The sequence below is a fragment of the Numida meleagris genome, chromosome 1 (genome assembly GCF_002078875.1).
Source record: "Numida meleagris isolate 19003 breed g44 Domestic line chromosome 1, NumMel1.0, whole genome shotgun sequence".
In the NCBI taxonomy this organism is placed as follows: domain Eukaryota; kingdom Metazoa; phylum Chordata; class Aves; order Galliformes; family Numididae; genus Numida; species Numida meleagris.
Window position 1 is genome coordinate 76,328,790 of NC_034409.1, and position 13,898 is coordinate 76,342,687.

General features: G+C 41.4%; 1 protein-coding gene across 1 annotated transcript in view; it reads left to right on the forward strand.

Moving 5' to 3' along the window:
- The window catches only part of MAN1A2 (mannosidase alpha class 1A member 2), a 143,887-nt gene continuing 130,352 nt past the window's right edge, over positions 364-13,898 (forward strand). The window contains exon 1 of the mRNA XM_021396810.1: positions 364-699. Within this exon, the coding sequence (XP_021252485.1) occupies positions 392-699 (308 nt within the window). The 5' untranslated portion in view covers positions 364-391. The remainder of the gene's footprint in view (positions 700-13,898) is intronic.

A 13,898-nucleotide genomic window follows, 5' to 3' on the forward strand; every position in this document is an offset into this window, starting at 1 on the left:
CATTTTCTTCGGCACCGAGGGATTGCTCGACGGGCTGAAGCAGTGACCCGGGGCACCCGGACGCTGACCCTCCGTGACCCCGGCCGGCTGACGGGAGCCCGGGGAGCGGGGCGGCACGGACCGACCCCACGGCGCTGCCGCTCCTCCCCGCCCGCCGCCAGCCCCCGCGGGGAAACACAATAGCAAGCGAGATCCGCGGCCGCGCGCGCCTCCCGCTCCCACGGAGAAGCGCCCCACGCCCTTCGCCGAGCAGCGGCACGCCCGCGCGGCGGGGCAGAGGCCAGCTCGGCCGGGAGCGGAGCGGGACTCGGCCACGGGCCCCGGAGCAGCGGAGAGCCAAGCGGGGAAGAAAGGAAGCGGGGCGCCCCGCGGGGCGGCCGTGAGCGGCAGGATGAGCGCTCCCGCCTTGCTGCCTCTGGCCGGGCGCAGGCTGCCCGCCCTCAACCTGGGCGCGTCGTCCTTCCCGCACCACAGGGCTACCCTGAGACTGTCGGAGAAATTCATCCTGCTCCTTATCCTGAGTGCCTTCATCACGCTGTGCTTCGGGGCGTTCTTCTTCCTGCCCGACTCCTCGAAGCACAAGCGCTTTGACCTGGGGCTGGAGGACGTGCTCATCCCTCACGTGGACACCAGCAAGGGGGGCAAGCACCTGGGAGGCTTCCTGATCCACGGGCAGGGGCACGACGAGCACCGGCACAGGTGGGTGCCCGCGGGCTGCGGGGCTGGGCTGGGGACACCGCGGTACGGAGGGCCCCGGCTGCGGGCTTCTCGTGTTCTTCACGACTCCCCCTCTGAGGATGAGGTCTTCTTTTGTTTGGCGGATGGAAAAGTTAGGGCTTCTTGCCGTGAAGCTGTCGGACTGTCAGCTAGAGATGTTCCGTGGATGTGGCCGTGAAAAGCAAGAGCCTTTCGCGTGTTTCCTGTTTTCTCCATCGTTCTTACGTCTTTTCAACGTGTATTAATTTCTGGGTGCTTTTCTGTCTGTCCTCGTGTTCTCTGGATGTATGTAGCCATCTCTTTTTTTTTTTTTTTTTTTCCCCAAGGTGATTTCAGTTGTAGCCTTCTGGCTAGTGAGGACTGCAAGGCTAAATGCGAGCTCTTCTTCAGTGACTGAGTGGTTATTTTCTCACTCTAGTCAATAACCGGTATCAGTCGCGGGGGAAAGGGGGGGGGGGTTACATTATGGTATGTGGGGAGAAAGCCTATGTGACTTCAAAACTGCTTCATCTTTTCAGTAGGTTTTACTTGCTTGCTCAAGACACCAGCTTGTTGGTGAATAGTATAAATTGAACTCTCATGTGGTAAAGCCTAAGAGCTGCAGCGTGAAATCTATCAGACTATGATGTGCAGGAGGATGTTGAGCTAGTGTAGAAGGCATAGCCATCCTTTCTAGCCCTTAAAATCCATTGTTATAATGTTACTCCAAGCAGTTGGAGGCTTATGCGGTTGAGTCGTCTTAATTGTGTTAGTGTGTAGAAATCGCCAAAAAAAAAAATAGTAGTTAAGGGTACCAGCGATCAATGCTGTGGTGGTGGTGGCTTTTTGGGGCCACCTGAGGCTTGTGCAGTGCAAGTGTCTCAGTGTTCAAGACTGGGTTACACGGAGCTGTCTTCAAAACTGAGATTCAAACACTTAAATGCAGGTTTTGTGGTATATTTGCTTCAAATACACTTTAATTGCTTAAATCACCCCTTTGTGCCTGAGTAAGATCTCTCCTCACTGTCAAAGATGTTGAAAATGTGGTGACAATGGGTGATTGAATATGTGCTCTTCAGTATTTCAATACAGTGGAATTTAAGGAAAAGTTACTTAAGCTAGTAGTATTCTTTCAAGAACTGTTTAAAATAAATCCCACTGACATGATATTAGAATTATTTGAAGGTTATCTCTGTAGATTAAAAGGGAGGGGTGTAATTGCCTCTTTCTGTTAATGTCTCATGGGTTACAAGGGCTACCTGAATGCTGTGACATTTTTCCTCACGGCATCTGTGCTGTTGGATGACATGGAGAGTTTATCATGAGCCCTTTCTCGCTGACTGAAAGGGCATGGATTCTTAATATTTAACAAGACCTCTTTTTGTCTGTGGTGTTGATTGTTGGTGCGGTTAAATGTTGCACAAAACATGGGCTTTGGTGTTCTCTAAATATACCTTTGAAGTTCTCATCTTTCAGTGTCTTTTTTTTTTTTGTGGTGATCTCATTTCTTAGTTTCCCCGGTCACGTTAGCATATACTGTCAAAATCAAGTTCTAAAATAGCAGAGAGATGAAACAAAACAGTCAAAATTAGGTTTTCAAATAGATGACAGATGAAACAAAAATGTGTTCAGCAGCAATTTTCTAAACTCCAGCTGTGGCTGTTGTACCTCATGTTGCCCAGTAGATGGGCCATAGAAAAAGGAGTTTGTTACCGCTGGCAGTTCTGAAGTGATGCTCCAGATTAACCTACTTATGTGGATTCTTTTCAGGGTTGCTTCTTAAGTGTGATTTCTGAAGCTGTGAGTATATACAAGTTTTATTTCATGCACAGATAAACAAAATGTGCTTAGCTCTGATAGTAAGTTAAAACCAGAGTCCAAATAAACATTGAAAGCTGTAGTTACTGTGTCATTGGTTGACTCTCCTATAGTTCCTCTATAAGCTGTGAATATGTACTTTTCCCCACCCCCATCCAGAGTTGTCTCTGTCACTTGCAGATTTTATGATTACCTTTTGTGCTGTATTTGAGCAAAAATAGGTATTATTCCTATTATTGAAGTCCTGCAATCCACTAGAATATGTTAAGCATCTCTTAACTACTTAAAAATCCTGCCTGCTTACAAGATGCTTGTGGTAACCCTGCTGTATGCATTGGGAGGCAAGGTTATGTACTTTCCTTCTGGAGCAACTTCATTGGCTTGTTACCTGATAGTGTTATCAATAGATATTTGCTCATGTGGGGTTGGCATGGTGACTGTTGTCCTGTAAAGGAAAGCAATTGCCTACTGGTATGTTCAGCGTTCTGTTACTGCTCCTGGACTGAGGGGATCTTGACAGTATTCTTAGAAAGCAAAGGATCTTCTAGATAACTTAGTTTGGGATGAAGAACTTAGTTCAGCTTACTGTCAAGGAGCAAAGCCGAACATCAACTGCTCTGTAGGTGTTACTTTTTGGATAGTATGAAGGAGTTGAAGTAAAAGATCGAGGTAGAATAACCTACTGGGTTACTGCAGAATGCGTGCAGTGTGATGTAAAGCGTAACAATAAATTGATAAGCTTTTTCCAAGAACTGTGGGACTTTAGAAGAAACCGGATCAAACGTCATTTATATGAGGTATGCACTTTATCATGAAGTGACAGGTGTATTTGTTTAGTGATTAAGGAAAAGTTTCTTCGGTGACAGCTGGTATTGACCTCTATCAAATGCTAAAACAACAAAAAAAAACGAACAACCAAACCCAAAACAAATAGTTAGGCTGCTTTCCTGGGATGTAGGTTATAGTACTTTAATGCTCATTTTTTCCCCTCCTCTTTAATTTCTGAGCTTTGTGGTTTGTTGGAGAGTATTTGTATTTGTATCTTCTAGCAAAACATAGTGAGGATGTAGGTAGGTAGTTGTCACCCAGCTGTGCATTGGTATTGGGTGTGCAATTAAGAGTTCTCACTCAACCTTTTTTGTATTCCCTCGCATTGCTTTCCTACCTCATCCCCTGGATCCCCTTGACATTCTTGAGTGTTATTATTACTGCTGCCATTGTAATAGCAACAGAGGTGGATACCTCTTGGTGACATTAGCTTTACATCTTCTATTAGCCAATTTTCTTTGACTGCTGTTTTTCTTCCCTCATCCCCTGTCATCCAGAAGAAGAGGGAAACCCCTGCTCCGTTTTTGATGTAGTATTTGTTCAAGAATTGCAGTGACCTCACCTATCATCCATAGAGAAACAGCTTTCATGTAATAAGATAATTAAAACCAAAATAAAGATGGAACTGATATTTTGGGTGTTGGAGGGGCTGCAAGCTAATGCTTATTTTTAGGCATACGTTTCAAGGGAAGCTCTTCACATGTTCTTCCAGGCTAATGCATCGGCACGTTGGAAAGGTGTGTATTGCAAAATGTTGCCTTGGTGAGGAAACGGTGAGGACTTGTGAAGATATGTTCACACCCATGCTTCTTAAAAATCAATCTTGTTTCCACCCGATTAATTTCTGTTTCAAGTAGGATATTGCAGAAGGTCCAGAATGAGAGAAGTACAACTTTGAAGACAGCTACATCTTTGCCAGACAAACTTCTGTCATTCAGAATCTGGGAGAAATGACAGTTGTTTAACACCATGCGGCACACTTCTACATCTTCCCTTCCACAAAAAAAGAAAACCAAGAAAATAACCAACCAACAATGAGAAAACAACAAATGCTTAAGCTGCTTCTCACTCCTCAGTTTCTTTCCTACTATTTTAGGTAATTTATTCTTCAGTACTGCCTGAAAAATGGCTTTGGAGCCAAACTAAAACATTATGGTTTCTTGGCATTTAATGTAATCAAATGAGAATGTAGAGGCCCTGTGATATCAATATATTAGATTAAAAAAAAAAAATTATCTTCAATAAGAAACTTGCGCAGCTGTGTGTTGAGCTTCTGAATTGCTGTGTGTTTCTTCAAATCATGATTCCTGCCTGTGCATAAAAAAAAAAAAGATTGCTCTCTTGTCGACAGCTTGATAGCAGGTGCCATTAATGCAGTTGACCGCTGCTCTGCCTTGGCCTTGCTGTGTGAGTGGGTACGGATTGGTGTAAATCACACCTGTTCCTGTGAAGCTAAGGTATGTTGGTTTCTGTGTCAGGCAGAAATGATAAGCTCAGCAGTTTGTTACGGCCAGCTGTGGGTCAGCAGCTGGGTGGCAATAGTTTAAAAGCATTTGTTGTTGCTTGATTTCTCATTACCTCTAAGGACAGTAGCTGCTACTGCTGTACCCCTCAGAGGTGTAAGTAATAAAAATGATCGTGAGGAGCTTCCTTATGCTTTGAAATCTTGCTACTCTTCTTAATTTGAAAGAAATTTGAAAGACTTAATATGCTTCCTTTGGCTCCCTTTACCTTCTGCGGTCTGTGTGGCTTAATTAGACATAAACGTGGGTAGAGGAGAAAACCTAACCTCTATTACTCAGTGGGATCAGTGTCTCCTGTCATCCTTTGCTGTGCCATCAAGTAGAAACCTGGGTAAAGCCAGCTTCTGCTGTTCTCCCCCTGCATGTTCTGGAGACACAGATCATTAGTACAACTACAAGTATTGGATATTGTGATTCAGAGAACTCGCTTTTTCCCCTGAAAATTCGGAATCTGCTGTAGCCTCTGGGGCTAAACTCATAGTCCATTCAGTTTCCCTTTACATGATGTTATCAGAGGAGACTGCACAATGTGTGTACAACATGGGTGTCAAGTGCAAGCTGAGGTGCTTCGTAGAGAAGAAAGGGCTTCTAGGGTGCGGGAGAGGTGGGTCTTCCTGGTGATCCTGGTGGAGCTGAAAAGCACAGGAAGAGTGCATTCCAAGTTAGGGGTCAGAAACAGCTTGTATTCCTAGTGCAGAGAAGTTCTGTCTTGCCTCAGTCTTAACTAATAAAGCTTTTGCAAGAGCAGTTGCAGCAACCTTTTTCAGTTGGAGCTTTTAGTAATCTCTTGTTATTTTCTGGTCTGGACTCCATTTTGAGTATAGTGTTGAGAAGTGATGCTGGTGTTTGGAGACTTGCGGAAGTATGATTTCCTTAGATTTCTTCCACGTTATACCCTTAAGCTTGAATTTTTCCTGAAGTTGTATTGCGCAATGGAAGCGGAAGTACCCTCTTGTCTTATTTCACAAGGTTGTGCTTAAATAAGTGCATGTAGTAGGCTGAGAAATGCTTTCATCTTTGAATTACAAAATGCAAATTCCAGACCATCTGTATAGATGTCCTTCCTCCTCCCCCCCCATCTGCTTAACAGCCTACATCAGATGTAGAGTGCTTCTTTCTTCAAGTTATGGTGCTGTACTCCAGTTTGACAAAGCATTTCTTGCATCATGGAAGAAAGCAGTTGAGAGCTCATTCTGCAGTTCTTATCCTTTCCATTAAAAAGAAAGAAACAACACATTCTCTGCATGATCGATGCTTTGTATGCATCCTGGAAAACAATTAGGCGTGGGAAAACTGCAGAAAGCCTGCTTGCTGGATGTAGGCCAGCTAGTGGGTGGGAAGCAGCAGCACTTTGAAATTTTGTAGATGAAAATCTCCAAAGAATTGTAGCATAAGTGTTGGTTTCTTCATGGTGTTTGCAGCAGTATAGGCAGTAGTAACCAATGTGGGCATGCTGTGCCTGGAGAGTTCTTCCATTTTCTGCTGTTGTGAGTATAATATACTAAATACAAACATTCCAATGTTTCTTTGCTAGATCCAAGTTGCAGGGTTTTGCTTCCTTACAGCAAGTGTATGTAAATCTAATTACAAATTTGGTGAAGTCCTGTTGCATGTGCATACAATTTTGAAGCAATTGAATGGAAACTTAATGTTGGCAAAAAAGAGGGAAGATCTTGTAAAGATTTTACTGCTCTTTTATCTTACTGCTTGCAGCTTGAGTAGGGGAAAATTTGGTACTGGTTTGTATCTGAAATAGTTGAGCACTATGGCACTGTGTTTTCAGTTTAGACTTGTTTTAGAAAAATTTCATTACTTCATAACTTATCTCTGAATTTTTATAGAAGTATATGTTGATATTTTGCGTTAGAGATGGTTAGAAAATGTCTTTGTTTCGCTTCTGATGTTCTTCCCCAAGAAACCTGTAAACTACAAAATGTGATCAGTGTCTGTTTCACCATCCTGCACTGTTACTACAGTTTGAACATTCAGAGAAACTTGGTCTGACACATAGACAGTTCTTTCTCACAGCAAAGACAAAGCAGGAACTTCAGTGCATGTGTTTTAATTTAGCTTGTGGGATTTGTTCTTTTGCCTTTGTTTCCAGTTGTGGAGTCAAGTGAATGCTGTAATGTGTCTGAATTCAGTACTTTATCACTTCATTACTAAAATTTAGGGATTTTTTTGCAAGCTAATTGCTCGTAAAAAGAGGAGTGTTCAACAAACTAAAAGTCAAGCAACGGGAAAAATAAATAACCCTTCCATACCTCCTTGAACCTTGAAATAAAAAGTCCGAGGGCTCTAAATGCAGCGTATGATTTTAGCTTATTCAAAGTGCCTGCACTTACCATGTAATTATGTACCTCTGATTTCATCTATATGACTTCTGTCTTTGAATTTCAGAATTCAACAATTAGATTTTATTTCACTATCTTACTGTATTGAGCATGAATACAAATTCATAGTTGGAAAATAATTGGAAAAGCTTTGAGATCTGTGGAGTATCACCTATGTCGTCTGATCTAGTTTCTTGTACAGAGCAAATCACGAAGGTTCATGTGTTCACTCGTAGACCCTCTAAATCTATTAGATTGGTTATCTCTCTGGATTTAGTTGAAGATCTCAAATTTGGGAATTGCTTTCTGTAGTAACTTTCTCAGTTGTTGTGTTTTTTGAGTACCTGACCAGGTTCATTGGTGTTTCCAGAGCTTAAACATTTTGAGAAGATGTGCAATAGGCTATATGTTAGCCTTCTGTTCTAAGTAGGAAGCTGTTCTTTAAGGTGTCCTTAGCTTTTGCTCTTAAGTGTCTAAGATTGTGCAGTATGGTCACCTGTAGTGTTGACCCTCTTCTTTTCTTTGTTCAATCTTTTTTCCCTGTAATTTCTATGGAAAGTGGAGAGTGACCTGTCAGAATAAATAAGTCTATTTATCTTGTGCGTATCTAATTGTTGTATGAAAGAGAGACCGTAATTAGGGACAGTGTTGAAAGGAAGAGCTCAAGAATCATCCATGGAACTTGATTAGTTACGCTGGTCAGTCTGTCTGGATGTGTTACAAAGATTGTAGGCAACACTGGTCCAGATAGCTAAAGGATGCTAATACATGAAGTGCTGGGCTACTTTAGTTCTGCTCCTTGCATTTGTTTGTCTAGACACTGATTTGTATTTATGATTCTGCCTTGCTGCCTTCAGTTTCTTAAATGTTTTTAAGATGCAGACTCATGAGCTGGATTACCTTTTATATAGTATTCTGCTTAGCTTAATTAATATTTCATGTGCTTTCTTTTACTTGCTAGTTGCCTCTTAAGCCACGGGAGGATGTTGTTTATGCTTCCCAAGCCTCTTGCCATAGCATCTCCATTGAGGTTTACAGTGGACAGGGAGAAAGTCTGAGGTTTTAATCTGGCTTAAAATTATGCAGCCTGCTAAATATGCTGTAAACAAAGTTATTTACAGCTTTAAGGGAGTATGTATGATGAAAGTGCTTTCTTGCTGCATCAAGACTTGAGAGCTCTTAAATAAGATTATTAACAACTGTAAGCAAAAACGGTAATTCTCACGTTTAATATATGGTGTTAGGAGCCAGCAAGACATTTATAAGGTCGTATTCATCACCGTTCAGGTTTAGCAGTTTCTAGGCCAGCAAGGCACGTGGAGTTTACACAGGCAGGCTGCTTGGGAATGTTCTCCTTCTCAGAAGTTTGTTACTGCCCTTCTCCTGGAACTGGTGGCATGTTCAAACGGCTCAAGTGTACAGTCAGGCCACTTACAGGCAGGTGACTGTCAGTGGTAAGTCACACTAATCCATTTCACATTCTTGTGATCCAGTCAAAGGTAATCATAAAGGGTGAGAAAGCCACCTCATCTGTGGGAGTGGCATATCCCTTTAGTCCTGGGAAGGGGAAGATCATGTTTGTTATTAAAAAGAACTTAGAGAATGTGCCATTTCCTCAGCAGATTTTTCAAGTTATGTTGCTCTCTTAAGGAATTTACTGCATTTTCAGTATTTACTGTTTTCGTTATGGAAGTTAGGGACTCTTCTTTTGCTCTAGAATACTTGCATTCTTTCTGTAGTGTATTTAAAATGTAATGCAGATCTGGCTTTCTGGACCACAAGGTTCCTGCTTGTTTTCATTGCTTGGTGAAATTAGATATGCTTTGTGATTTCAAAATAAAACTTGAAACAACACCTGCCACAATCTGAACTTGTTTGGGAGGGCAAAAGTAGTGGGAGGGAGGCTTCTAAGAGAATAAGAAGTTATTTTCCTAGATACGATGGGATCTCCTCCACCCCATCAGCCCTGTGTGATACAGAGCCCCAAAAGCCTTTTTAGCCTGTTGAATCCATATTCTGCAGCCATGTTTTCTGGTAGGTAAATCCAGATAATCTTTTATTCTATATTCAGGTGAACTTTTCTGGCTGTTTTGGGAGATCAGAATACAACAGTATAGGTCAAGATCTATGGAGGTGAGAAATAACGAGGGATTCTGAATAAATGTTAGTAAATGTTAGTGGAGAAAAGAGTCTAGTATGTTAATAGTAATTTACTCAGATTTGCAGAATTTCACAGAACATTTTATAAGTCTCAAAAATAAAACAGTCATGAAGAAAAAATGGTGTGAACTAATTTGACGGAGAACCATGTTTCTAGTGACCTTTAAAATCTCTTGTTAATCAGGTTTATCTTAAAAGCACTGAGGACTGTTTTACTCTAAACTTAATAATTGCAGATGATGCAAGTATGTCTGTTTTCCCAGTGCTATAATCACAAATCCTTAGTCTCTTAAAGGCATCTGTTCTGCTGTCATCAGTTTCTGTTTGAGTGGAAAGTGTTGTCCAAATTATTCAATACCTCTTGGATTGAATCCTGAACTGCAATACACTATGATCTGGAGAAGAAAATATAGCAGAAGAATAAATGGACTCTTCCGCATCATAGAATTTGGATTTTACGGAGGTAGAGTTTCATACAGATAATTCAAGCTTATATACTTTGTGAATAATTTCACATTCTAGACAGTGGAATCCATGGCCATTTAATATCTTAATGAGATCTTTGAGAAAGCCACTTCTCAGTAAATGGGGAAGTTGAAACAAATGAGAGACTTTGCTGTTTATGAATTAAACTATTTTTTTAACTATATCCCTCTATCTAATACATTACTTTAAATCTGTTATTAATCTGAACTGTTGCATATATTGACATTAAGTAGTTTAAACCAGCCAAGTTGCATCTACTATTATACTAAGTGAATCAGATCAGTGAGATGAGAAGTTCTTCTAGCATAAACATCTTACCTATTTGTATGGGGAAATAGTAATTCACATCCCAGATGATGGATGGGAGGTTACTAGTTATTGCAGTGCAGGCATGTTCTTAATAGTGATTATTTTTTCTTCAGTTTTCTGTCTGCGAATTTCCTCATCTTGAGAGACTGATACCTGTGGAAGCCTACCAAGCTTTGTACTGACCTCTGGTACTTAGGAGGGCTGCTCTGAAAGCAGTCGCTCCTATTTTGGCCCACGACATCAGAGGCTGATGCTGGTGATCTGGCAGTAGAGGTTGAACCTTCCCACCAGTATTCCACTGTGTGACAGGTGGCAGTGGAGGGGCAGTGTGACAAAATGGCATCTGACATGGAAGTGTGTATAAAGCAAAGGTGCATCACTGAATTCCTCCATGTGAAATGTTGGCACCCACTGACATTCACTGACTCTTGCTGAACGTTTATGGAGACCAAACAGCAGATGTGAGCCCAGTGAGGCAGTGGGTGGTGGTTTCAGCAGTGGCGACAGCAACAGTGGGGCACCTCTGCTGGTGCAGATTTCGCTGACTGTGGCATGCAGGCTTTTGTTCGTTGCTGGAGAAAATGCATGGCTAATGGTGGTGAAAATGCTAAGAAACAGTGCTTTGCAGCTGACAGTGTGCTCTATCAAATAGTGTTGTTGTGCTCTTTGTATCTTTTGTAGTTTCCGTGGAGAAAAACAGGAGGCGTTACTTTCAGAATCATCTAAGTATATGAACTGCTCTGTGAAGTGGGTAATCAATTGGTGCTGCTGTCATTTCAGTACTTGTTTGAAAGTTGTACATACACAGCTAATGAGGTGACTGATATTGTATTGGGAGTTTTTACAAACAACTTCCACTGTAAATTATAAACTTGTTGCAGCTTTTTTTTGCCCTCAACTTTTTAAACGGAAAGGGAATAATTCCAAGCTATATTCATAACAAAATGAGTCTTTAAAAACAAATAGACAAAAGATAAAAGCAAACAAAAAATCTCACAGAAGATGTCCCCCTGACCCCCCCACCCAAAAACAAAAGCAAAGAAAACCAAAACCCAGTGACAACAATAAAACAAACGGAAACCTTAATCTATCAAAAAACACTGTTTTATCAGTCTTTGCACAACTTGATGTGAAGAGCACCAAAACTAACTGAACTGGTGGAATGGAATCTGGAATCAGTCTGGCTTTTACCCAGCCTTGTGTTGGCACTGCAGCAGTTGATGGCTGCTTGCTGGCTAGAGTGGGCTTTGGGAACAGTTTATTGACACAAAGTAAAATATCTAATGGTGATTTTGTTACTGTGTGTGTTTCTGAACCAACAAAAATTGAGATTCAGTACCGCTCTGCATGTGAACCCCAGGCACTTAGTTTATTGTTTTTTTAATATATCTGTAATTTCTGATGTTTATTTTTTTATGAATGACTTGATTGCTAATTTTATTCGGATGGATGCGCTATTGCAGTTATGCTTAGTAGTTTGCTTGACAGCCTCTTTCCCCTCCTTAAATGTAATTTACCCAGAATAGCATCTGGCCGTCATACTACAGTGGAACTAGATCATCCAGTCTACTGCTATTACAAAGAAAAATGAGGCTTGACACATTTGTGTCAATTTGGCAAGGTGCCTGTCTGATTATGCTCAATGAAATATGTGACGTTTCAAGTGGTAATGTAATGCGCGGGAGCACTTGCAGGTGGAACATCGGGCACTGCAAAGAAAATGCCACCTTTACTGGTTTTGAAGGGTTCAAGTATTGACATGAATTACTGGATCCATTCTCAGTTCTTGTCCATTAAGATATGTAACAGTGCAAGTTTTTTTTACTCCATAAATTGCTGGTGATGATCCCATAGAAATTTAAAATGCAATTGAGTTTAACAGGAAGAAAGTCATTTCCTTGTTTTTGGTGGTTTTTTTCCTATAAAAATTTCTTTCAATAAGTAAACAAAGTAGCAACCATGTCCAGCTCCAAAGTTGTGTTTGTAATCTTTGAGTAAGTCATAATTACTATTCCTTGGTTCCCAGGAAATCCTGGTTTGTTTTGAACCCTACTGGCTTCATAACATGAAATTTTTAGGAAAAAGCAAACTGTGTAATGTTGTATAGTGTTCTACTAGCTGGAAAATGTGGAAGCATAAACATTTTAAATACTCCCTAAATGTAATACATTTTTTTCCATCTGCCCTATTTCTGCTCCTAAGGATAAATGCTGGATCATGTACAAACCTTATGTATGGTTCTTCCATTGTACCATGAGACACTGATTTAAGGTGTGTTGGGCACAGCTTCATCTTTCCAGCTTTCAGGTGGATTCCGTAATGGTTAACATAGAATGCTGAGATTTAAAAAACTTTGTAAGTAAATGGCTGGAGCACCTGTCCCATGAAGACAGGCTGAAGGAGCTGGACTTCTTCAGCCTGAAGAAGAGAACACTCTAGGGAGACCTCATTGTGAGCTTCAAGCACTTAAAGGGAGCTTATAAGCAGGAGGGAAATCAACTTTTTGTAGGGGTAGATAGTGACAGGACAAGGGGGAGTGGCTTTAAACTGAAAGAGGGGAGATTCAGATTAGATTCCAGGGGGAAATTTTCCATTGAGAAGATGGTGAGGCTGAAACAAGTTGCCCAGAGAAACCGTGGATGCCCTCTCCGTGGAGATGTTCAAGGCCAGGTTGGATGGGGCCACAGGCAGCCTGATCTGCTGGGTGACCTCCCTGCATGTAGCAGAGAGGTTGGAACTAGATGGATTTTAAGTCCCTTCCAACAGAAGTCATTCTGTGATTCTACATCAGTCTGTTCAAAGAAATATGTGGTAGGTAGTTTCTGTTTTTATACTTCATTTTCAGTTTCTGTTCTACCTTTCCTTTTTATAAATGGGTCATTTATTTTTAGCAATCTGAACCTACTGTTTTCAGTTTAGTGTTTCAGCACTTGAAATAAAACAGGGCTATTAACGTGGCAAGTGTTATCCAATGGCTGAGCGGTTTGAAACATCTAAAATAGCGTCTGCATCTCTTCTACCCTGTGGAGCTGGGAAGGAAGGTAGAAGGAGCTGGATAGAAGCATACCTCAGCTATGTTTGTCCCTTTCTTCCATGCTGTTTTTCACATCTGATGTCCTTTGCCGACAACCCATCTCGACCTTTTTCTTCCTCAAAGGCTAGATGTGGTGTCGAAAAGAGAAGTCTGGTGATAAGTGTCTAGTACTGCTTCATTTTCTTCTAAAGCATGAAGAATGACTGAAATTTAACCTTTGAGAAGCATAAATGAATAAAAGCCTCCATAAAAGCTAAGAAATTCTTAAGGAGGAAAGCTAAATGGGCTGTCAAAGCCTCTTTCTCAAAATTATGTTTTGTTTGCTTTATTGTTTCTCCCTTTGCTTCTTTCTGGAATCCAAAATGATAATAACTAGAAGTGATAGAATATTTATAGGCTCCACAGGATGGAATTAAGCTTCCATTTCCTAGTCTGGGTGCTTGTTGCCGCATCTTGACTGGGAAAGAGCTTCTAACTCTAGTATTATTTCCATACATAACTGTGGCAGTGAGATTGACTTTTGCCAAAGCTCTGACCTTCAGAAATGGAGCCCTTCTCTCTAGAGCTGCTGTGTCTCTGGTTTCAGCATCTTCTGGCATGCAGTTTCTTCATGCAGGAGATGCACAGCAATTATGTCATGACTAAGGCAGTCTGCCTGGCTGTTGCTGAGGATGGGTGTGCTTAATGGCCTCATGAGTCCCTGCCCATGGG